At 34.8% G+C, this 26,751-nt stretch overlaps 1 protein-coding gene across 1 annotated transcript in view; it reads right to left on the minus strand.

The window, feature by feature from the left end:
• SEMA3A (semaphorin 3A) overlaps positions 1-26,751 on the minus strand; it is a 232,672-nt gene that overhangs the window by 9,688 nt on the left and 196,233 nt on the right. The window contains exons 13-15 of the mRNA XM_060019863.1: positions 12,169-12,210; positions 7,779-7,936; positions 5,123-5,190 (exon numbers count right to left, since the gene is read on the minus strand). Of these exons, the coding sequence (XP_059875846.1) occupies positions 5,123-5,190; positions 7,779-7,936; positions 12,169-12,210 (268 nt within the window). The remainder of the gene's footprint in view (positions 1-5,122; positions 5,191-7,778; positions 7,937-12,168; positions 12,211-26,751) is intronic.

A 26,751-nucleotide genomic window follows, 5' to 3' on the forward strand; every position in this document is an offset into this window, starting at 1 on the left:
ATATTTTAATTTTATTGTTCATAGGTAATTATTGTAGAGAGAATCGCTAGTATCTTATTTTTAAGGTATATATTGATTTAAAATACACAAATTAAATTGACATGTTTTGAAGTTAACTATGAAGCCATTTTAATAACGTGCTTAATAATCTTGGGATATCAGAGGCCTCAATGCTTCTTAGTATAGGGAGGGCTGAAACTCAATTATTTTAAAAAGCAACACCAATATGAAGATATCTACTGTACTATATAGTCTATATTAAATGTCTGATATGTTTTATTTTCATGACTTTATAACAAATTCTTTACCAAGAAAACACATATAATTTACATGGCAGAGTAAAATTACCATGTGAATTTACACCTTTAAAAATAAGGAAACATGAACTTTAATGTTCAATTTACATTTTCCGAAGAGATATGATAGATGATGGAAAACACCCATTTGCTGACGTAGAAACCTTCCATAAACAATAATAAAAATACCATCTTGTATTTTATTTAATATGTTTTCCTTGTAAGTTTTGGAATTAAAAAATACAGCATGTTTAAGAACTTTTCATTTACAACAGATAGATGTATAAACAGTTGGGTGATCTCTGATGACGTATTTAAAAGCTTTAATAAGGAACAATGATAGCACAAAATATTTTAAACCTCTTCTTATTCTTCTTATTCAGGTTGTGTGTGCAGGTCTTGCATACATGTGCTATGAATAAATGGATTATTGGCCTAACGTAATGTCAGAAGACTACTGTGGTGATGATTGATTTTCTCCAGTGAAAACAGTTTCAAAAAAGGTTTACAAAAGTTATGGAAGACACTACTATAATAATTTCATTCTAGGATGCGTGCTCCTTTATATTTTAACATCTCTGATATCAGAATGTCTTACAGTTGTTCTCCATCTGAGTTGAAGTTGCTTTCTTCCAGAAATAATTTGTTCTTACTTCTTCCAGACACATGAGACCCTACTAAGCTGACAGCTCCTTAAATTAAGGTTTTGTCTGAAGCTTTTGGTCCACCCCGTTGGTGTGAATTCAGAAATTAAACCTTCATGAGGGCCACCTTTGTGGTTCAAGGAGTAAAACAGGCCAATTTCTTTGCTATCTTCTTTCGGTTGGGAATTTATTTGTGAATTCAGAAATTAAACCTTCATGAGGGCCACCTTTGTGGTTCAAGGAGTAAAACAGGCCAATTTCTTTGCTATCTTCTTTCGGTTGGGAATTTATTTCTCCTTTGTGCCAATACTGAAACATATTGCGTTCTGGCTTGATGCTGGGACCATATATTAGATTGTCCATTTTGGGCAGTTTTTCTCTCTAAGCAGTACATAAAATAATGGTGCATCTTACATTCAGTGACGTCTTAGACTTGATACAATTTGGTAATTTATTAAAGTTAGGGATTTTTTTTAGGACTGACATCAGCTCATCTATCAAATCTTGAGGCTTCTCTTGGGGCCAAATGCTCAGACTCATAGTTGGATTTTCTACATGTATAAAAGAAGCTAAAGCACAGACCAGATTAGCATTGCTCCAAAATACTAAATTTATAGCTCTGCACACCATAAAGATGACACTGCCAGAGATATTTTATGAAATTCTGGAACAATTTTGGAATGATTTCATTTAAATTATGCCAACCAAGACATAAACTGAGATGAACTAGTTGTGGAGATAATGAAGAAGGTTGAATTCTGCCAACATTTTACTGTGGGTTTTTGGAAAGGAAATGCATGTATGTAGAACAGCCAAGAGAACTATTACAAAGTGAAATTCAATGATGGCATTAATGTAGAAGTTAGGACATAAAATATTTCAAAGATGCAAAAATCTAAGATGTTAATTTTCAAAAATTGTTACTTCTGGTATAGCTTTTTCCTTTCTGGACATGTAGATCATAATACAGCTCGTTTAGTAAAGAAGGAAGAATGAGAGGTAGTTTAAAGGTAAATTGACTCAACCACTTATGCTCTTGAATGCAAAGTCAGACAAGCTCCAATTCTGTGCACAACAGTTATGTTAGGAAAGGGAACATACTGGAGGTTTCTCGTTAGCATTGTGTATGAGTGAATGGGAAGACAAGAAGATCTGCTAGCAGATATATTTAGGGTTTTGTACTGAAATTTCCCAAGGCAAAAGGCTACCAGTGATGGGGGAGAGTGTGCTGGACCAAGGGGAAGTGGAGCTGGATTCTTCTGTTTCACCCGGTCCAGCTCACCATTAGTGCTGCCTTTACAAGAGAGCGAACAGAGCACTGAGTAAGTGCTAAAGATTTCATCGAGAGTGAAATGTCTTCCACCTTAATTCTGAGTTATTTTATACAGTCCCTCTATTAAAACCTCAGGAGATGTAAAATATAGAGTTTTACCCAATATGTTTACGATTACAGCTGGAACTGATGGTCCTGAAGTGTATAATTGGCTTCAGGTTGCTTAGCAATTTCTGTGAAAACATCTCATATCTTTATATGTTTCCATATGAGCACATATATTTTATTCAATGTGAGATGGGACATTAGCAAGGTAACATACATGATTTAATAGGGCTGAGCTCTGGATTTCTGCCCATTTTACTGTCAAAGATTGACATCACCTATTCCAAGATAATTCACTGATTCCTAATGGTAAGACTCAGTCTGACCACATGGGAATGCCTGACTTAGTTTCCAAACATTTGAAATTTACTGTAATCTATGGTGTATATTTTTTATGTTTGGTCAATTAGCAAGACAAGCAGACAAGGAATAAAGAGGCCTTCAAAAAAGGAATGTTTTTACTACTGCAGAGCTTCTTGAACTATTTTACCATTTCCTCCCATATATCACAAGCATCTACTTGGGGTTGTTTTTATATACACACACAGACTCAGTAACATTGAAACACAGAAATTATTTTTCCTCCCTACAGTATTCATTCCAACTGAAGAATCAGGAGAAAAAAGTTATTCACATTCATTTTACTTTCTACAGCTAAGCAATTCTATATTCCCAAAGTTTATAGGGTTGCACCACTCTAATTTCATCAAAACATAACTTTAAAATCTGAAGCACTCTCCAAAGCCCATTCATTCAACTGTTAATAATATTTATTTATCCACAGCCTCACTTTAAAAAAAAGTATGACTTCGGTCAACTTTTCCTTGTATATATGTACACTCATAATTCCAGCATATATATCACTTTGAAAAAACACTAACTGGGTCTATGAAGGGACTGATTGCTAAAAAAAATGGATGTATTAATAAGATATATATATATATATATATATATATATATATATTTCTCTAGCGATCTTCAAAACATAGCACGGTATCCTACATAAAGTGGTTTGCAACTATAATTTATTAGTTAATTGGTTTATGATATTTCTTAAAGATTCTACTTCTGAATACAACGGTATTAATAACAATGTATGACAAATCATTTTCACAATAAATAACGGATGCTATTTAGATCAAATCTCTATTGAGAAACAAAAGTATGTAAGTATTATGCTATAGCTTGAAATATTTAGATAATTCATTCAACAAATATTTAGTAAATATCTACAATCTTCACAATATTGCATCTGTTACAGACCTAGAGATAAAAAAGTGAGCAAAATAGCAAGGTCCATATTGACATGGAGATTAAATCTGATTGGAAATGAGCTCTACTTACATCATCTTGTTTCTTTTACTTCTAGTTAGTTATCATTAGCCTCTCTATATCTAAGAAAATATACTCTTTAATAAAAGGAATATTTCATAATGCTGTATTGTTGAAAAGCTGCTGATCATAATTCAATATTTCTACATGAAATAAATGGAAAACTAGTGGATATTTTGTTGTCCAATTGAAATATGCCATCCGAAAAATTAAATGAGGATGTGTCAACAATGCACTAAATCCGTATAAAGACAAAAACTTATATGCTCCAATCTAGTGGTATTTTTTTTCATAATGAGAGCGATAACAGACAGGAAAACAAATAACAGATAAGGAAATTTTGCAAGCAAAATGAATTCAAAATATAGGCCCAATTTGTGGCTACCTGTCTCCTGGTATTGGCATCCCCCAAACAACCGTGTGGACATTCATGAATCACATACCAGTACATGTAGGATACACACAGGGACTTTCAGAAAGTCAACTAGGTTTTGGAATGTTGCTGGGTGCTATTCGTACAGTGTGTTTTCTTTCTTAACATTCATGAACCATGAATGTTCTACACACAGAATTAGTAAATCAAATCCAAGTAAATGATAAAAAATAGTATACCTGCTTTTAAGATTAATGTAAAACGCACCAAAAAAGTTAAAGGATAATTACGTTCAATTACATGTAAAATGTTTATATTTGATATTTTAGCCATTTTTAACTGAGCTGCTCGTTAGCAGTGATGTCATTGCTGAGTTTTCCCAGCAGGGGGAAGCATAGCCTAATTATTGTTTTTGTAAAGGGTTGAAGTGGGGGTGGGGGGGGATGAGCTATACTACCATTTTACTGCGTTTTAAATGAAGATTGGTTGATATTTCATCATTAAATAAGCAACTTGACATTAAATAGGCCTTGACATCATTTAGGAAACATAAAATGAACTTGGTCCAAAATCCCCAGTTCAAGGGACTATCCTACTAAATCAGAGTGAAGACATCCAAACCATCTTCTACTTGAGTAGGATACCCAGTAATAATATACTGGGTCTATATTACGAGTATATTAATGAGTAATTTGCATGGCTTATTTTAAGACTACACTTTCTTCTCTGATACATTTAAATGAATATATTTGCTGCCTACTACTCCCTGGTTGCTACCACATACAAAGCGTGTGCTTAAACTTGACTCCTTTTGGTTAACATGAGAAAATTGAGCATTAAGTCTCGTAAGGGTCTAACATCCTGAATTTATCATACCTACAATAATAAAACATAATTCAGCACTTTGTGTTCACTGGAATTTTCTTTCTACAAGATTTTCTTTCTCTTCAGTTGCACTTCTCTAAGTATTCTGGCAGAGGTGTATAACTTGTATGCATGTGTATGTATGTGTGCGTATGCATGTGTGCGTATACGCATTATTGCTTATGGTTTTACCCTGGTGTTAGCAAGTTGAAAGATTAAAAATGCTATAACTTACCATGGTGTTGTAAGTCTGAACAGTGAGTCAGCGGATCTCCATTTCTTATATCTTGTCGTCTTGTGCGTCTAAAACAATTATATTTAAAAATTATTACTGTATCTCTATTCCCTCTTCGGAATTTGTCATAAGAACTGAGAAGAGTCAAAGACCCTGGAAGTTTATCAGAAGAGATGCATCTACATCTGCCTAAAAGATTTTTTAAAAGTAGCTCATTATACCTATAACAGTAGTCTGCAAGATGATCAAAATGGAAAATAGTATATAAATGTACTAACAATGAAAAAAAAGTTTTTCAAAGTATTGATAACAGAAAATTCATGGTTTCTTTTTGCTACTGAATGTCAGTCAGTAAGTATCTAACATCTAGAAAATCTAAAATTCTTAATACCTTAAATTCTGAGGAAAAAGCACAAAATATAGAAGAGCAACCCATTTATTCAATGAATAGAATTAAACTTTTTTTCCTAATCTCTAATGAGGAAGTAAGCCTGAAAATTAAAACTCACATGAATGTTCTCTTTCTCTTAATACTTACACATAATTCCTTAAATAGACTTTTGTTAAATTATACTATTAAGACTATGAATTCTACTTGTAAGTTAGTCTTTAATTTTTCTTTTTGGTTGCTATACCAACTTTTTTTTATAAAACATTTCTTTTATGATTACATGGTTTTGATTGCAAACCAATTTACCTGCAAAGTGAAAAAAAGGACAAAAACAACAACAAATACCGTGGAGCAAGGCTCCTCCTTTTATCAGAGGAAGGTGAGAGAGAAGACGAACTTACCTCTAAAAGAAAAGCTAAATTTGCTATAGAACTCAAAATTAATTTCTCCTGCATTCTACTGCTCAGATCATGTTACTTACAGTGCATTCTGGGAGTCCTCCCTCTACATTTGGCTACTGGTTGACTGGGAGGAAGAAGGTTGGCTCCAGCCGTTGTGGTGCCAACTAGATGTGTAGTTGGAGTAGAAGGCTAAAACTGGAGATTGGCTCTGTGTGACTGACTCGAAAAGACTGGGGACACTTGCCCATCTGTTTTCTGCATCTATTTTAACGGGTATTGTCTTGCTGCAAAGTTAGTTACCATCCTTGAAAAGAGCTCTCACAAAGGCCACTGAGAATTGCAAACATGGAATTTGTTACTGTATTCATAAATTTAGAAGTCCCAGGTATTTATAGATTTCTATTTGTAGAATTGGTGAGACTATCAAACAGATGTTGCACATTTCAAAATTGAGCCAACAAGGGAACTTGTGAAACATGAACCACAAAGCATTTGGGAAGGTGTTTTTTATTGCCATTGAAGTTTTTGAAAAATGCCGTCACAAAGAATATATAAATTGTGAGGCCTCTAAACATCCTTTTCAAAGACACATGAAATTGGATTAAGTAAAATCTGCAAGGCACAACAAAAATGTGTTAATGATAATTCCTTCAATCTTGGATTCTAGGTATGCAATAAACACATTTCAAATGTATAATAACATCCAGCTTTTTAACTTATTATAGACGTAGTTATGATCTTATTTTTATCTTCTTTCTCATTAATAAAAGCTTAAAATTCAAATGGATTATTACTAAATTAGGCAATGTTATACATTTTCACATGGAAAGGAAATAATACCCATTTTTAGTTCAAACATGAATTTCACACTTTCAAGCAACATGAAAAGCCCTTTAGAGCTAACTGGTTTTAAGAAGCATAAAACCTTATTCTTAATTAATTTAATTGCTGTGAAAACAGCATATTCCTATTTATTAAATTATCCATGGTTTCTCTGATCAATAACACATTACCTCCACACTAAGTTCTTGTTTTAAATTTAAACTTCCAACAAAGTCAATACGTATATGAAAGTAATACTAACATGTTGTCTAAATTCTGAATATTGAAGGCTTAAGAAAATTGCATATTTATTAAGTGGAATAATAATTTAATATTTAATATTTATTATTTAATATTATTATTAACAAGGTAACTGTGTTTTAATCCATATGGTCTGACTATATGAAAGATTTAAGTTGTAGATGATTTAACACTACAGTCAATATTATCTAGTGTGTAATCAAAATATTTAAGTAGATATTAGGGTTATTTCTTTTCCCTAATATTTTTCCAAAACCTTTAAAATGATCCAAATGTTGTAGAACACAACTCATTAGCAATGAAAAAAGCCACGTTCTTACCTTCTTGTAAAACATTAGCTAAGATAAAAAAACAAATTTTACTGCTCCTATAATGCATTGGCTTAATAATGTTAATTTCTATTAAAGGTTTCAATATGTTCATGTGCATACTGTTAATCTTTAGGTTTATATTAGCAAGTATTGTATATTACTTCATCTACTATTGCTTGTTTCTAAAATACTGGTGAATATCAAGGGGCAAAGGTAGCCTTAAGTGAGTAGTAGAGAATACGTTGAAATGACTATTTTGTCAAATTAAGAAAGTGTTTTTGTTTTTTAAAACAAAAGTAAACCAAGCTTGTGTACAACGTTTAGGAGGTGTCTAAGAGTTCCCTGAAGTATAACACCTCATTTTATTCATCAGAAAAAAGATGATGTATTTATATGAAGAAGTTGTTCCAAAAATGGAATCAGATAAGATAAATACGAAACACTGTGTTTATTTCTAATATTCCTCCTACCTCTTTGCAGTAGGAAAATAGCGAGAGCATGAAGAGCCATCCCAGGCACAGTAAGGGTCTCGGGCAAGGCAGCACTCTGCACAGGCTTTCCCGTAAATATCACATCTGTGTAAAGGGAGCTGTGTGACTCCCACAGTAGAGCCGATATATAGTTGTTGCTGTGGAAAGAGTTTACTGTTAATGACAAAATCTACCTTGTTTTTCAAATCTATTTTTTTCTTAAAAACAACAACAAAAAAAGGTTCCAGCTTAGCAAAGATGCATTTATATTTGTGGGTTTAAAAACATTCCATTATTGGTAGTTTCTTCAAAGGCCTGGCAGGAAATGTGACCATTTAAAATAGAGCAAGACCAAAATCTAAATAGTTGACTGAAACAGGTATATTTTATAAGTGTAAAACCAAGGGAAGATAAAGGAAGACAGCAATAGTTATATGTCAATTAAATCTCATAAAAATAAAAAATTTTAGACAGTAAGACACTGAGCAATGTAAAGTTCAAACCTTCAGTTTTTGCTCTTAGGTTGCTTTTTAAATTTCTTCTGTTTATAATTTTGATTAATCAGATTATCTACATTGTCATGTATTCTGATTGGTCTTGAGGCAGGGATCTTTTGCTTTTGACTCTTGGGTGCCCTACTGAATTGCCTGTAATGCAGTCTGCCCTCCTATAAGAAGGGAAAGGGTGAAGTTTTGGCACTTGCATTGGTAAGAAGTTTTGCTCAATGCTAAATGTCTTGCCTTTGCACTACCTCCAGGAAGATTACTTTAAACAAAAGTACTCAATTACTTCTCATTCAAAAGATCTCAGGGGAATCAAGTACACTCTGGCTGGTGCCGTGGACTTGAACAAAAAACTCAGGTGTTGTGGGAAAAAGTGGGGTATTGGGCATCAACATACCTGGATCCTAGGTCTTGCCTGACATTAACTCTCTTGTGATCTTGGGCCTTTCACATAATTTTTCTAAGACTTAACTTCCTTATTCATAAAATGAGCATGTTTAACTAGATCTTTAAAGTATGCATCTAGATAAAACGTCTAAGCTGCCACTATCTTCAGTGAATTTGAAATTATCAAAGGAGCCAGAATTGGGGGGATAAAAGCTTTCTAACAGTAACTACTTCAGGATTTCAATACAAGTTAAAAAATACCTTTAACAAAGTTGAACCAATTTAGCATACCAGTTGCAAATTTATGTAAATACAAAATGACATACAAATAAGACTGTTTTGTGACTTTTCTACATTTTACTGTAATTGGTGTCATAGCTCCCTTTCTTGCTTTAGATGATTGAATAATTATAATAAAACATTAAATAAAAGTTGTGAAAATACTGAAACATGACAGTACATATGAAAAAGACCTCAAAAGTGTATTTTAATTTTCCACTATATAAATGAAAATAAGTTACAGAAAAGCCAGTCTCTGAACCATGGTGTGCTCTTTTACTATAACAAATTGTCTAACAGTCAGCAATGGATATAATTAAAACTGCATTTCCAAAAGGCTCTCAAAGATGGGACTACATATGTAAATAGATATGTTTAAATGAAGATATAAGTAACTATTAGAATCTATGAAATTATTGAGGGTATAAGGAGTACCTTTAGAAAATAATTATATGCTGAAAGCTAACCAACTTACTTATATCTTAATATAAGAAAGGGAAAAAAAGGGGTAAGAAATAATACAATAAAAACTAAATTATTATGGAGGCAGATATACTGATTGCTTATTCCATTTCAGTAAGTGAAGAATATTTATAGTACATGAACATAGTATAGTATATAGAATATGGAATATATTACAGAAAATCAACTTCTTACTATATTCACCTTGTATTATTATATTGAAAGATGCTACAAACCATGTCAAATTAAGAAATGGTAGTTAAAGTCTCTGGGAGGAAAAGATGAAGTATTATTAAGTTTTTTGGTTGAGAGAAAATTATATTGATTTGTACCGCTCTTAAAGCATCTATAGAACCTGCATGTGATAACAGTTGATCATAATTTGAAAAATATTAACAGGGAACTTAACTAATGGAAAGAAATTCTTTATTCTTTTTTTTCCCTCCTATTCTTTCTCTCTTCCAAAAGCACCTTTAAAAAAAAAAACTTAGATTGTATTGAAGGCAAGCAATCTCAATATGATAAAAAATGAAACAAATATAATGTTTAAACAACAATTAAACTAGTTAAAATGGGGTAGCAGTTTCTAGAAGCATGGTTGGCATTGGTGAATACAGACATGCCAAACCATATACTGTGGTCATAACTATTTAAAAAGCTACTGACCAAGTTGGTTATACCTAAGAAAAAGATTTCTATGTTTGGCCAATAACTTTTAAGAAGCATGAATGAAATTCATACTTATGGATTTCTGTAAGAATATGGCATTGAGTAGTAAAGGAGTTGTTATCCAAATGATAACATCTAAACCTGTCAGATTCCTTTAGAAGAAAATCAGAGAAATAATACATGAGAAGAATATGAAACCAAAAATATGGCAAATGAAATTATTGTAATGAAAACCTAAAGTGTGATAAAATGCCCCAAATTAAAGACAATTCAATGTAGTTTATATTTAACGATTATTCTGCAGTACTATTAATGATTTTCACAATGAATTATGCTATTTAAATGAAATATGGGGGACGCTTGCAGGCACCACTGAGCATAATCCAGTCACCAGTAAATAACCTGACGTGCTTTTTCTGCCCAATTTAACATCACCACAGGCTTTCTCACTAACCTCCTTAACAAGTTGTGGTTCATAGCAGGAGATGAGCCCACTTAACCAGAAAATTAGTTGCAACACTGCTTCTCCCTCATGAAACTACTGCCTCAGTTTTAAAATTTCCATGAGCATAAATGAAATTGAGTCACATCTGAATGAAATCAAACTCCAGTCACATCTGAATGGAAATGAAACTCCATCTGATGTTGTGAAAATTTTCCAGTAATGAAAAATGAAGGCTAGGGACACTTTCTTCTAACATAGTATTTTAGGTTGATAAATTGTTTGTATTTGTTTTTTGGTGAAACATGTTACATTTAATAGGCAATTCTTAAGGTAGGTTTAAACATGTTAAAACAGAAAGAAATGTTTTACAAAACTAGATGCAATGTAATTAACGTTGACAAAGAAGTCTAGCAGAAAATAAATAAATAATTTAAAAAATCATTACAGGAAAGAATATCCTGGTCTAGCTACTATCCTGGAAATCCCCGGATTTCCTTGCCAACATTTGACAATTTTTAGATTACAAGAACAGGTGAACACACACTTACGAAGTGTAAGATGACAGTATCAGGTCAATAATATCTGCACTCTGGATTTCTCTAAATAACTTGGAGATTATCAATCTATTTTGATATGAATGTGTGGAAAGGATATATACTGAGTTTCAGTGGCACAGTATTTTAGCATCCTGTATGAGGAATAATGTATGGTCAGAGATACAACATGTAAACAGTTAAGAAATAAGAGTCACCAAATCATTCTCAGATTCAATAATTTTGTATATAAGTTTCATACAAAACTTGTATGTAAGTTTACAGTGAGTAAAGGGCTCCCTACTCCTTCCTGGCTTTCTCTTCTAGGTTATTTAATAATTAATTTCAACTCAGGATCCAAGCCGTTTTTTTCTTTTTAGTTACCTTTGATATACTGGATAGAAAGGCTAGGTAACATTTATGTGGAAAAGGTAATTCATTAGAAGTTAAAATTATATTTGTTTTGCCCATATCATTTAGCATTTAGAAGTCATTTGTGTTTCTTAAGAGTCTTGCCAAAGCATTCATTCAACGTGAATGAAAAGACTTAATTTAACACGCTGCCCTTAACCTTTGAATCCATGGAGTTTAATATCATTTGGCAGCGACCATTTTGCTGCTTCCCTTTTATATTTAGCCAAACTAAATGTTTTCTCTAGCACACAATACTACTGAAAAAGTAAAATTAACTTTTAAGTAAAAATCCTCCAAAAATATATAGTCCAGTGCATAATTTTATTACCCTATATAATGTATTCTGTTTATACATACAAATTAAATTATAAATTTATTTATATTCTGAAATATTCACCAATGTTATTTTAAAGGATAGACAGATGAAAATAATTAGAGTAAATTATATTATAATGACCAAAAAAGAAATACTATAAATGAAAATTTACAACAAATAGTGATCTAAGAAATATATTTATAGGACATATATGAGACTGGTCAAAAGCACGAGGGCAACGAAAATTATCTTTAGTTTCCTACTAGTTATTTTAAGAATTTTTTCTCTTGTTTTTTGAACAATTGTTAATAAATCCATAAAATCTGATGGAACATATTTATCTATTTGAAACATAAAATTAACAAAATATAGAATATAGTACCTGCTTAGTGGAAAGCTCCATTGCTGAAATAGCAGTTGGTTCCTAAAGAAGAAAAACAAAATGTGAATTGTTTAGTCAATTAGAAAAGTCATAAAATACCAACATAAATTTCCAGAAAGATAACTTCAGTGCCTGTAAGAAGCACTATAACTGGGAAATAAGACATGTAAAAGAAATTGCATAGACAAGTGTTGTATGTATGGAGCAGACAATAAGTGCATCCTCCAGTTAACGACCATCAGGAACATACCCATGAATCAGGTTGGGTTTATTGCCCACTGTTCATGGGAAGCTCAGTAAGAGAGGGATGGAAAGGACTTATACGTTTTGGGCTTGTGTTAGGTAACTTAAGGAAGGGTTCCAGGAAGTAGGGCTTTGCTTTGCATTGGATGCTGTCAAAAAGCAGAGGTAATTCTATGATTCGGTATCTTCATAAGTCTTATTTAGGAGGGAAAAACAGAGTGAAGCTAAAGTAGCGATAGGTAAAGTAGCAATCACTCACTAGGGCAGAGTAGGGAGATATCTGGTCATTTTTATGGTTTGGACAACGTTTACATTCTTTTCTGTGTTTAGATATTCAGACATGATTACAGAATGGTCTTGCCTTTTTTTTTTTTTTTTTTTTTTTGATTCATAATGGTCTGAGAATGGCCCCATCTGATGTTGGGGATCTGTGAAAATTTGTATGTTCAACTGGAGAACACCAAGACCATGGCATACGTGAGACTGTCAGGGCAGCTCCTAATAGCGCCAAGGATGAGCTGAGAGTACTAAGCTGGTTTCCAGCTGTCAAGAACTGTGAGAGCTCAGTTGGGATGAGATAATTTCTTTATTATTAAAATGACTAAGACGCAAAGACCTACACTTCAGGTCTCTGCTGGAGAACATAATCTCTTTAATTTCTATCAACTGGCTAATCTAGAGCAGTCATGACTAGGGAAGTAATCACCAATATACTTTGCTAAAGTGTTCTGCTAAAGCTTATCATAAACCTACGTATGCTGCATAAATAAAGACTGTTCTTTGAATAACTTAGACCACCAAAAGGCTATTCACCTGAATGTATTCGCTTATACTCTTAGATTCACTTTCATTTAACTGTGCTCCATCCTATGTCTCATCAATGACAAACACAACTCTAAGAAGAGATGGTTGGGCGGTTTCAGAGACAGCTGATGACAAAGAGGCTTAGGTGGGAAGAACAAAATCCTGAAAGGTCTCTCTGTGTAGGTGACTGAAGTTAAGCCCTGAAGAAAGGGTAAAGAGTTGCACTCTGGGGTCAAATGTATGGGTTCAAATAGTAGTAACACAAACTTGGCCAGAAGTGTGATATTAGGTGTGGTATAGAATCTCGAATTTAGTTTTCTCATCTGAAAAATGAGTACAATGGTACCTTCCTCATAGGACTGCTAAGACGATTAAATGAATTAATAAATATAAAATACTTTACAAATTTGCTCATCACATAGTGTTTATTCAAATCTCTCCTCTTTCAAACGCACAACATACACACTCAACACGTGCACACAGACACACTCCCATATCCTTTCCTTGCTTTAGTTTTTCTCTTGAGTGCTTATCACTATCTAGAAATACATATATATGACATTTATGCATATATATGATTTATATATGACCTTTATCTTGAGTCATATAGGTAGAGGAGGTGAGTTTCCTCCGATAGCTCAAAGCTCTTATCTGAAGGTAGGGAGTAAGAGTAAGGAACTAAGGATTGAGAGGAGGGAGGAAAAATCAATAAAAAGTAGGTCATGTAAGTACCACTGAGACAAAATCTGAGGATAGTAGACAATGACTCTCAAAACTATCCACTGAGGCTTGTACCAAGAAAAGTTTTATACATATATATATAAATATGGAAATATTCCATTACACTTTGGATGCCCACAGGGTTGTTAAATCTCCCACACCCTCAGTTGTGACTCTTGCTTGCCCTTTTGCCTGTCAGGGAAGTGCTGGGGCAAAAACTGAAAGACACACAGTGGGAATTAGAGGTGAGGTTGACAGGATATGAGGACAGCAGCAGAGGCATCTCACGTTTTCTTTTTTTTTTTGAATTTATGAATTTTATTTTTTTATACAGCAGACTCTTATAAGTCATCCATTTTATACACATCAGTGTATACATGTCAATCCCAATTGCCCAATTCATCACACCACCACCCCCACCCCCCGCCGCTTTCCCCCCTTGGTGTCCACACGTTTGTTCTCTATGTCTCTGTCTCAATTTCTGCCCTGGAATCCGGTTCATCTGTACCATTTTTCTACATTCCACATATAGGCGATAATATACAATATTTATTTTTCTCTTTCTGACTTACTTCACTCTGTATGACAGTTTCTAGATTCATCCACGTCTCTACAAATGATCCAATTTCATTCCTTTTTATGGCTGAGTAATATTCCATTGTATATATGTACCACATCTTCTTTGTCCATTCATCTGTCGATGGGCATTTAGGTTGCTTCCATGACCTGGCTATTGCAAACAGTGCTGCAATGAACGTTGGGGTGCATGTGTCTTTTTGACTTATGGTTTTCTCAGGGTATATGCCCAGTAGTGGGATGGCTGGGTCATATGGTAGTTCTATTTTTAGTTTTTTAAGGGGCCTCCATACTGTTCTCCATAGTGGTTGTATCAATTTACATTCCCAGCAACAGTGCAAGAGGGTTCCCTTTTCTCCACACCCTCTCCAGCATTTGTTGTTTGTAGATTTTCTGATGATGGCCATTCTAACTGGTGTGAGGTGATACCTCATTGTAGTTTTGATTTGCATTTCTCTAATAATTAGTAATGTTGAGCAGCTTTTCATGTGCTTCTTGGCCATCTGTATGTCTTCTTTGGAGAAATGTCTATTTAGGTCTTCTGCCCATTTTTGGATTCGGTTGTTTGTGTTTTTAATATTAAACGGCATGAACTGTTTATATATTTTGGAGATTAACCCTTTGTCTGTTGATTCATTTGCAAATAATTTCTCCCATTCTGAGGGTTGTCTTTTCATCTTGTTTATGGTTTCCTTTGCTGTGCAAAAGCTTTGAAGTTTCATTAGGTCCCATTTGTTTATTTTTGTTCTTATTTCCATTACTCTAGCAGGTAGATCAAAAAAGATCTTGCTGTGATTTATGTTGAAGAATGTTCTTCCTATGTTTTCCTCTAAGAGTTCTATAGTGTCCGGTCTTACATTTAGGTCTCTAATCCATCTTGAGTTTATTTTTGTGTATGGTGTTAGGGAGTGTCCTAATTTCATTCTTTTACATGTAGCTGTCCAGTTTTCGCAGCACCACTTATTGAAGAGACTGTCTTTTCTCCACTGTATATTGCTGCCTCCTTTGTCATAGATTAGTTGACCATAGGTGTGTGGGTTTATCTCTGGGCTTTCTATCCTGTTCATTGATCTATATTTCTGTTTCTGTGCCACTACCATGTTGTCTTTTGATTACTGTAGCTTTGTAGTATAGTCTGAAGTCAGGGAGCCTGATTCCTCCAGCACCATTTTTTTCCCTCAAGACTGCTTTGGCTATTTGGGGTCTTTTGTGTCTCCATACAAATTTTAAGAGTTTTTGTTCTGGTTCTGTAAAACATACCACTGGTAATTTGATAGGGATTGCACTGAATCTGTAGATTGCTTTGGGTAGTATAGTCATCTCCACAACATTGATTCTTCCAATCCAAGAACATGGTATATCTCTCCATTTGCTGGTATCATCTTTAATTTCTTTCATCAGTGTCTTATAGTTTCTGCATACAGGTCTTTTGTCTCCTTAGGTAAGCATATTCATAGGTATTTTATTCTTTTCGTTGCAATGGTAAATGGGAGTGTTTCCTTAATTTCTCTTTCAGATTTTTCAGCATTAGTGTATAGGAATGCAAGAGATTTCTGTGCATTCATTTTGTATCCTGCAACTTTACCAAATTCATTGATTAGCTCTAATAGTTTTCTGCTGGCATCTTTAGGATTCTCTATGTATAGTATCATGTCACCTGCAAACAGCGACAGTTTTACTTCTTCTTTTCCAACTTGTATTCCTTTTATTTCTTTTTCTCCTCTGACTGCCATGGCTAGGACTTCCAAAACTATGTTGCATAACAGTGGTGAGAGTGGACATCCTTGTCTTGTTTCTGATCTTTAGGAAATGATTTCAGTTTTCCACCATTAAGAATGATGTTTGGGGCTTCCCTGGTGGCGCAGTGCTTGAGAGTCCACCTGCCAATGCACGGGACACGGGTTCATGCCCTGGTCCGGGAAGATCCCACATGTTGCAGAGCGGCTGGGCCCGTGAGCCATGGCCGCTGAGCCTGCACGTCCAGAGCCTGTGCTCTACAACTGGAGAGGCCACAACAGTGAGAGGCCCGTGTACCGCAAAAAAAAAAAAAAAAGAATGATGTTTGCTGTGGGTTTGTTGTATAGGGCCTTTATTATGTTGAGGTAGTTTCCCTCTATGCCCACTTTCTGGAGAGTTTTTATCATAAATGTGTATTGAATTTTGTCAAAAGCTTTTTCTGCATCTGTTGAGATGATCATATGGTTTTTATTCTTCAATTTGTTAATATGGTGTATCACATTGACTGATTTGCGTATACTGAAGAATCCTTGCATCCTTGGGATAAATCCCACTTGATCATGGTGTATGATCCTTTTAATGTGTTGGTGGATTCTGTTTGCTAGTATTTTGTTGAGGATTTCTGCATCTATATTCATGAATGATATTGGTCTGTAATTTTCCTTTGTAGTGTCTTTGGTTTTGGTATCAGGGTGATGGTGGCCTCAAGAATGAATTTGGGAGTGTTCCTTCCTGTGCAATTTTTATTTATTTATTTATTTATTTATGACTGTGTTCGGTCTTCGTTTCTGTGCATGGGGTTTCTCTAGTTGTGGCGAGCGGGGGCCACTCCTCATTGCGGTGCGCGGGCCTCTCACTATCACGGCCTCTCTTGTTGTGGAGCACAAGTTCCAGACGCGCAGGCTCAGTAGTTGTGGCTCACAGGCCTAGCTGCTCCGTGGCATGTGGGATCTTCCCAGACCAGGGCTCGATCCCGTGTCCCCTGCATTGGCAGGCAGATTCTCAGCCACTGCGCCACCAGGGAAGACCCCTGTGCAATTTTTTGGAAGAGTATGAGAAGGATGGGTGTTAGCTCTTCTCTAAATGTTTGAAAGAATTCACTTGTGAAGCCATCTAGTTCTGGACTTTTGTTTTTTGGAAGATTTTTAATCACAGTTTCAATTTCATTACTTGTGATTGGTCTGTTCATATTTCTTCCTGGTTCAGTCTTGGAAGGTTATACCTTTCTAAGAATTTGTCCATTTCTTCCAGGTTGTCCATTTTATTGGCATAGAGTTGACTGTAGTAGTCTCTTAGGATGCTTTCTTTTTCTGCCGTGTCCGTTGTAACTTCCTTTTCATTTCTAATATTGACTTGAGTCCTCTCCCTCTTTTTATTGATGAGTCTAATGGTTTATCAATTTTGTTTATCTTCTTAAAGAACCAGCCTTTAGTTTTATTGATCCTTGCTATAGTTTTTTTTTGTTTCTATGCCATTTATTTCTGCTCTGATCTTTATGATTGCTTTCCTGCTGCTAACTTTGGGTTTTGTTTGTTCTTCTTTCTCTAGTTCCTTTAGGTGTTAGGTTAGATTGTTTATTTGAGATGTTTCTTGTTTCTTGAGGTAGGCTTGTATAGCTATAGACGTCCCTCTTAGAATGCTTTTGCTGCATCCCATAGGTTTTGGATCGTTGTCTTTTCACTGTCATTTGTCTCTAGGTATTTTTTGATTTCCTCTTTGATGTCTTCAGTAATCTCTTGGTTATTTAGTAACGTATTATTTAGCCTCCATGTGTTTGTGTTTTTTACCTTTTTTCCCCTGTAATTGATTTCTACTCTCATAGTGTTGTGGTCAGAAAAGATGCTTGATAGGATTTCAGTTTTCTTAAACTTACTGTGGCTTGATTTGTGACACAAGATGTGATCTATCCTGGAGAAATTTCCATGTGCACTTCAGGAGAAAGTGTAATTTGCTGTTTTTGGATGGAATGTCCTATAAATATCAATTAAATCTATCTGGTTTATTGTGTCATTTAAAGCTTCTGTTTATTTTCATTTTTTGGATGATCTGTCCATTGGTGTAAGTGAGGTGTTAAAGTCCCCACTATTACTGTGTTACTGTCGATTTCCTCTCTTATAGCTCTTAGCAGTTACCTTATATATTGAGGTACTCCTATGTTGGGTGCATAGACATTTATAATTGTTATATCTTCTTCTTGGATTGATCCCTTGATCACTATGTAGTGTCCTTCCTTTTCTCTTGTAACATTCTTTATTTTAAACTCTATTTTATCTGATATGAGTATTGCTACTCCAGCTTTTATTGATTTCCATTTGCATGGAATATCTTTTTCCATCCCCTCACTTTCAGTCTGAATGTGTCCCTAGGTCTGAAGTGGGTCTCTTGTAGACAGCATACAGATGGGTCTCCTTTTTGTATCCATTCAGCAAGGCTGTGTCTTTTGGTTGGAGCATTTAATCCATTCACACTTTAGGTAATTATCTATATGATGTTCCTATTACCATTTTCTTAATTGTTTTGGGTTTGTTTTTGTGTGTCTTTTTCTTCTCTTGTGTTTCCCAGTTAGAGAAATTCCTTTAGCACTTGTAGAGCTGGTTTTGTGGTGCTGAATTCTCTTCACTTTTGCTTGTCTGTAAAGCTTTTGATTTCTCCATTGAATCTGAACGAGATCCTTGCCGGGTAATCTTGGTTGTAGGTTCTTCTCTTTCATCACTTTAAGTATACCATGCCACTCCCTTCTGGATTGTAGAGTTTCTGCTGAGAAATCAGCTGTTAACCTTATGGGAGTTCCCTTGTATGTTGTCATTCTTCCCTTGCTGCTTTTAATAATTTGTCTTTAAATTTTGCCAATTTGATTACTATGTGTCTCGGTGTGTTTCTCCTTGGGTTTATCCTGTATGGGACTCTCTGTGCTTCCTGGACCTGGGTGGCTATTTCCTTTCCCGTGTTAGGGAAGTTTTCGACTATAATCTCTTCAAATATTTTCTCGGGTCCTTTCTCTCTCTCTTCTCCTTCTGGGATCCCTATAATGTGAATGTTGTTGCATTTAATGTTGTCTCAGAGGTCTCTTAGGCTTTCTTCATTTCTTTTCATTCTTTTTTCTTTATTCTGTTCTGCAGCAGTGAATCCCAACATTCTGTCTTCCAGGTCACTTACCTGTTCTTCTGCCTCAGTTATTCTGCTGTTGATTCCTTCTAGTGTATTTTTCATTTCAGTTATTGTATTGTTCATCTCTGTTTGTTTGTCCTTTAATTCTTCTAGGTCTTTGTTAAACATTTCTCGCATCTTCTCGATCTTTGCCTCCATTCTTTTTCCAAGGTCCTGGATCATCTTCACTGTCACTATTCTGAATTCTTTTTCTGGAAGGTTGCCTGTCTACACTTCATTTAGTTGTTTTTCTGTGGTTTTATCTTGTTCCTTCATCTGGTACATAGCCCTCTGCCTTTTCATCTCGTCTATCTTTCTGTGAATGTGGTGTTTGTTCCACAGGCTGCAGGACTGTAGTTGTCCTTGCTTCTGCTGTCTGCCCTCTGGTGCATGAGGCTATCTAAGAAGCTTGTGCAAGTTTCCTGCTGCGAGGGACTGGTGGTGGGTAGAGCTGACTGTTGCTCTGGTGGGCAGAGCTCAGTAAAACTTTAATCCACTTGACTGCTGATGGATGGGGCTGGGTTCCCTCCCTGTTGGTTGTTTGGGCTGAGGTGACCCAACACTGGAGCCTACCCAGGCTCTTTGCTGGGGCTAGTGGCAGACTCTGGGAGGGCTCACGCCAAGGAGTACTTCCCAGAGCTTGTGCTGCAAGTGTCCTTGTCCCCACGGTGAGCCACAGCACCCCCTGCCCCACCTCTGCAGGAGACCCTCCAACACTAGCAGGTAGGTCTGGCTCAGTCTCCTATGGGGTCACTGCTCCTTCCCCTGGGTCCTGATGCACACACTACTTTGTGTGTGCCCTGAAAGAGTAGAGTCTCTCTTTTCCCCAGTCCTGTCAGAGTCCTGCAATGAAATCCCGCTAGCTTTCAAAGTCTGATTCTCTAGGAATTCCTCCTCCCATTGCGAGACCCCCAGGTTGGGAAGCCTGACTTGGGGCTCAGAGCCTTCATTCCTGTGTGTGGACTTCTGTGGTATAAGTGTTCTCCAGTTTGTGAGTCACCCACCCAGCAATTATGGGATTTGATTTTATTGTGATTGCACCCCTCCTACCATCTCATTGTGGCTTCTCCTTTGTCTTTGGATGTGGGGTATCTGTTTTGGTGAGTTCCAGTGTCTTCTTGTTGATGACTGTTCAGCAATTAGTTGTGATTCTGGTGTCCTTGCAAGAGGGAGTGAGAGCACGCCCTTCTACTCCATCATCTTGAACCAATCTCTCATATGTTTTCTTAATTGTTTATCTTCCCCTGGCCCCAGCCCTCCCCACCCCTCTACCACCCGACACACTAATTTAGGCCGGGGTTTGGGGCTGTTTCGTGCACTGCCACATACCTGGGATTGTTGCTCCTACAGTTGACCCTTGAACAAAAGGGGTTTGAACTTTGTGGGTCCACTTAGATGTGGATTTTTTCAATTGTAAATACTATAGTACTACACCATCAGCGCTGGATGAATCCATTGATGCAAAACCACAGATATGGAGGGCCAACTGTAAAGTTATACTCAGATTTTCCCCTGCCTGAAGGGTTGGTGCGCCTAACCCCCAAGTTGTTCAAAGGTTAAGTGTAATTTGCAAGTTGTCAATAAATATTTGTTAAATAATGAATGAGTGAATGAATGAATAAATGAATTCCCTACCAATTTTCCCCCTTCTCTCCTACTCTTTTACTCTCCCCATTATACTCTGTTCCTTCAACTGAATTTGTATATGAGATAAAGGAGGCCATCCTTTAAAGGAAGTTTTTCCTTAATCCTTTAAAGTTAGCTGTAATTTCTTTGAAAATAATCTGAATATTCTATACTCACCATCTTTACTTCTTCATGTCCATTCAGTGCCATTCATCTCTCAGCCCACTGAGTCTAGCCCTTACTCTAGAGAGGTGGCCTACGATTCTCAGAAAGAGAAATCACTGATGCTGAATGGAAGCTTTCAGTCTATTATTATTGCTAGAGTTCTTGTTTGATATGGCACTATTGACCAGTCATTTCTTCTTGACTGCTTCCTCCTTTAGATTTCATTATGCCTTGAAACTCTTTTTGACTATTCTCAGCCTTTTTCAGTCTTTTCTATCTCCAGCCATTCCTCATATACTTGCCTTGCCTTGCTGACTCCTTTCCACTCTTCTTTGGATGCCACATTGTTCCTGGTGGGCTTATCCACTCTTGTGGCTTTAATTACCCCCTGAGTACTGCAGAATTGCAAATTTCCACTTTGAACCCTGACATCTAAGCTGAGCACAGAATTTTGTTAACAAATTTAAGACAACCTGCCTGAGACACAAATGAGACAAATGATTTAGAATGTAAATTAATTTGATGGGATAAGTTAGAGATTTCCCATAATTTCCTATTTTCAGAGTTTAATGATATTAAAAATAATTTTCTATAGGAACTGTCAATCATAAAGACAACTATGATGAAAGAAATATCTACCAATTTTCTCTATACAGAAATAAGATCTTTGGAATTTAGTAGCATCAAATCACAAAAATCAAGGGGCCAATTCATCATAGATTTTTAGTTTTAAAAGATAAAACTGACAATTGTATTTAGGTTTACATAATATTGGAATAAGTGAACCCAAACAAATAATTCAAAAGAGTTAGGAAAATATTCCATAGCAGCTTCTTCCATTCCAAGAGTTTCACAGGAAAAGTGGTTATGTAAGCAGCTAACTTCATAGGGACTTTCATGAAATAAATTTTATAGCCAAGGTACAAGGAAAGTACTTCTTAGAGAATCAACAGCTAGTATAATTAAAATGAAAGTTAGCTATGTCTCAGTTCTTTTAAAAACTTCAGTGAAACTATATAAAAGTGAAGCTGGTGAATTTTCAGACATTTCACATTCATTGACAATACAAAAAATTAAATGTCTGTAAGGTAGATGGAAATGATCACTTCATACATAAATTGTAAAACAAAACAAACCGCAAAACACAAGAAATTCCATTGTGCCATATTATAATTTTAACGTTCTTCAATTAAGATCCTAGAATCTCTTAATTAAAAGAAACTTATTTTTCAGACCAGGAAAGTAATAACAGTTTGGAATAGGATGTGCTATATGCTGCCTGCGGTTGAATTTTAATAGACAATATATTAAGATGACATCCATTTAAATAAGCTATATTTTTTTCTGAGAGCTAGTTGGTGATGAATACAACTTTCATTTAAAACAGATGTAGCTTCATAAGCATTTTCATGAAACTGGTTTCAAGAGCAAATTTAATTGGAGTTCAAGTAAAAATGAAATTAAAAACTTAGCATCTTTTCAAGATTTTCTATGACTCTAATTTGCTATATATTTTTTTCAGATATTTTAATCTAGTCCTTATTAAACTTGCACACTTGCAGAGCTTTTCAACCTGCTGATCCCAGGAGAATCTGACAGAGCTCCCTGGATGCTACGCATGCTGATGCTCCTTTAGAATGAGTTAATAGACTAGGTTTTGGAAAGCATCAATTATGATTTACATTTGAATGAAAATTAAACTCTTTCATTTATTTGCTCAGCTGTTCATGGAATATTGCATAAATTGGGTTTAAAATGCATGCGTTATCAATGTAACTGCCTTGCAATCCTTTGCAGTCAATAGGACTATAAATAAAACCCACTGTACTAAATGCATTGCGACTTGAACACCTCACTGTCTCAAAAGTAAAACCCTCTTTGGACTGGGAAAAAAAAAATCTCAATGTGAGTAAAGTAAAAATCAGCATACGTCTGGTTTTCATACCTTTTGAATATTTTTTTAACAAGGTATAGGTGTAGAATTTTCAAGCATTTATTTTAAATGAGATTTTCATTAGTATAACTAGTTAACAATAGCTACAATTTACCAGTAATCTTCATTAAAAAAAAATTATGAAATGAAGAAGTGGAGCCTCAACTGACTTTAACCAACTTGTTTGGAATCACATAGTAAATGAGATTCAAACACCAATTTATGGTTACAAGTAATATTTGGAATCAGGTTTGTGTCTTAGTACTTTGATACCATTTTGAATATATAATGGCTATTTAAAGTCATTTCTAGAGTCCTATACCAAGGCCAATTTTATCTCACATCTTGTGACCTACAAAAATTTTACTCTAAAATGGAAATTTTATTCCTGAGGAATATTTTTCTTTCTATACTCTGATCGGGATTTGATTTCACCCAGAAAAAAAGTATCTTAGATGTAACTGGAACCACTGGAATGTTCTGTGATTAGCCAGGGTGTTTTCCTAAAACCAACCTCAAGATGGCAATGGACATAGTACTGGCTTTAATTCCGGATTTTATATGAGGTTTGGTTATTCAGTCTAGCAAAGACACATAATGAACATGGTCTCCTGGAGATGATATTATGGTAAAATTAACTGGTTGGTTGACATTAAATGTCTTTCTTTTTAAAATCCAAGAGTATCAGATACCACCAAGACCCTAAATCTGTTCCTTGTCTATTTACCTTGTCAAACTACCACAGTGCTCAAATTAACCCTTTTAAATTTTATTTTATGTTAAATGGAATGACTTGCAAGGCTCAAATAAAAATACAGAAACTGTAACATTTCTCCGCTTGTTTCAGTGTATATAGAAATTGCTTTAATGTGTTTTTTGCCCTCCTTCTGCAAAATTAAACAAAGTTTGACAGTGAAATATTCCAATTGCTAGACCACAATATATGTATGAACTTTGCCTGATAGAACAGAATGTTGAAAGAAAATATTTCTCTAAACTCTGCCCAAATACGTTTTGTCTACTTGGGTGCCAAAGAAATAATAATGACAACAATGCATAAAACAGAATATGGGAGAAAAATGGAACATTTATCTCTGGAAGATGTGTCCCACGTTGCAAACAATCCTTTAACAAAATTATAAACTCGTAAACAATCATTTCCATGAAAGCACAATATTACGTATCCATACCTAATTGTTAAAAACTGAATAAAGAACCTCTCTCATGACATCTTAAAAAACCACAAAAAAGTCATTCAATAGTTATCATAAGTGTAATTCGGCTGTGTATTTCTCTGGAAATTGCAAAACACTAACAAAATCTAATAGACATTAAATATTTGGGTTGGCAAGATGGCTGGCTTCCAACCTCTCAAGATTTTGTTAAAAGTCATTTAATAGATCAGCTTAAAGTAATATTTTTAAACTAAAATTTGATTTACTATTAAAAAACAAAGATAAGATGTGAAATGTAAACTTAAAATCCCAGAGATGTAGGGATTGAAAATTAGCTAGAACACAGTAGTACTGCAAAATTATACATATTCTGATTCATAAAATCCTGGAAAATAATAGATAAAAAGAACCTTATTTTTTTAATGGCATGACATAATGATACAATTCTACAAGATAAAACTTAATTGTACTAAAAGATAATAAATTAAGTACTTGAAACTATGAAGGATAACATGGAAGAGTCTCTAAGCTACACAAGGTCAGGGACCATGTTTATAGTGTTCATCTCTGAATCACCAGAGATGATGATTAGCATTGTGCCAGGACCATGGTAGACATGTTTGTTTACAGTTGAATTAGTAAATGGAACTTGTTATAATCATATACTATAACTGAAGGGGAATACGCAAAGGAACCATGACAAATTCAAAAGTAAAAGATTCTGGAAATAGTTAAGAAATTCTAAAGTTAACAATATTTTAGTACTCCTGCAACTTCATTTGCTACAGTGGTGGTAATATAGATTTCCAAAAATACAGAATTGGTAAAAATTTTTTTCTACTAGAATAATATGGGATATAATCAGCAGGATAACTTTTTGCTGTTCTCGGTTTATCTTCCTCATACTCTGGCACCTCACTTTAAGTGGGGTCTCCCTAAGAAGACCTTAAACTCTTTAATTTCTCATTTTTCATTTTTGCGTAAATACTGATTCCTTTGTTCATTTAATAAATGTAGGTTGAAAACACACTTTAGGCTCTGAAGACACAACAATGGACACAAGACAGCAGTATATGTATCTGCCCCTCAGTGCCCATAATTTGTTTGCTAAATCTAGATGGGCTCTGTATTACTGACACAGTCTATTTGCATAATTGTATTTTTGAATTTGTAGGATAAAGTATCAATGCGTAAATAATGAAATGGGACTTGGTGAAAGATAGGGATTAGTCATCATTCTATACCAGACAAAGTAAGGTCCAAGTGCCTGATTTTAAAAATCGTACTAGAATTATGATGACTGTGTTATTCTAAGACTTAAACCAAGGATTAGTAGAGAAGGCTACTGAGAATGTGGCTTATATTCAGTGTAGACAAACTAAAACAAGTAAAATTATATTGACAATAAGATTCTAAGCACAGGAGCTGGCACTGTCCTGGATGTTCTACATATAGTGTCTCTAATTCTTCTAGCTTCCTTGTGAGGTAGGTATTATTTTTCCTGCTATGGAAGCTCAGAGGGACTGTATGGGTTCCAAACAGAACTGCCATGTAGCTAGCTATGACTGAAGAACCTAAGCCCTTCCCATTAGAACATTGTTTAGTTATTACAAGATGTCTGTGTCATGATGTACCAGTTATCTGTTTCAAAGCTAATCATAACTTTACTTGAATCTATATTTATATATTAAAAGCTTGCCATATTTTACTTTATTTTCTCTTCAAAGTATTACTGAATAGTGAGCTAGAGCTCTATTGTGTTAATAAACTGGTCTAGAAGTATGGGGCTAAAAGAAGTCTTGGGAAGATTTTCCTTACAATCAAAATATTTAATCGACTGAAAACTTTAATTCATCCACTTCATTTTATAGATAAAGTGAGATTTCTGGAGACTAAATGAGATAATGTTAAGTTGTGAGACTAGATCCTATATTTTCTCATTTTCTGTCCATGAAATTCTTCTAATTCCAGATTATTTTGCAGTTATAAATGTCTCAGATTTTTGCCTTTTTTTATCAAAAACTGAAATAACACCTTTGATAGGCATCTATTTCTCTGTTATATTTCATAAATGATTTATATCAAGGTGTGCTTCAATTCAAACTCTTCCTCCTAGCTGGCTTTCTAAAAGGAATGTGGTGTATGTTACATTACTTCAGTTTTCCTCCCTCACTTCAATCCATATACTGCTGCCTCTACCCCCAATCCTATATAAACCTACTTGGGCCATCAGTGATTCAGGACAAAAGGACAACTATCTGTACTCTTCATAATTGTGTAGACTAGGAATTCATAACAGATTTTCCACAAGTGGTATAAAAACCTCAAACTTTTTTTTGCTAACAAATGATTTCTTTAGGAAAATATGATAAAACAATTCACAAATAAGCTAAAAAATTATTGAAATGTCTTCATTCCGTTATCATTCTGAATGTATTTCCTTTAATACATTCATGG

The sequence above is a fragment of the Delphinus delphis genome, chromosome 9 (genome assembly GCF_949987515.2).
Source record: "Delphinus delphis chromosome 9, mDelDel1.2, whole genome shotgun sequence".
Classification (NCBI taxonomy): Eukaryota; Metazoa; Chordata; class Mammalia; order Artiodactyla; family Delphinidae; genus Delphinus; species Delphinus delphis.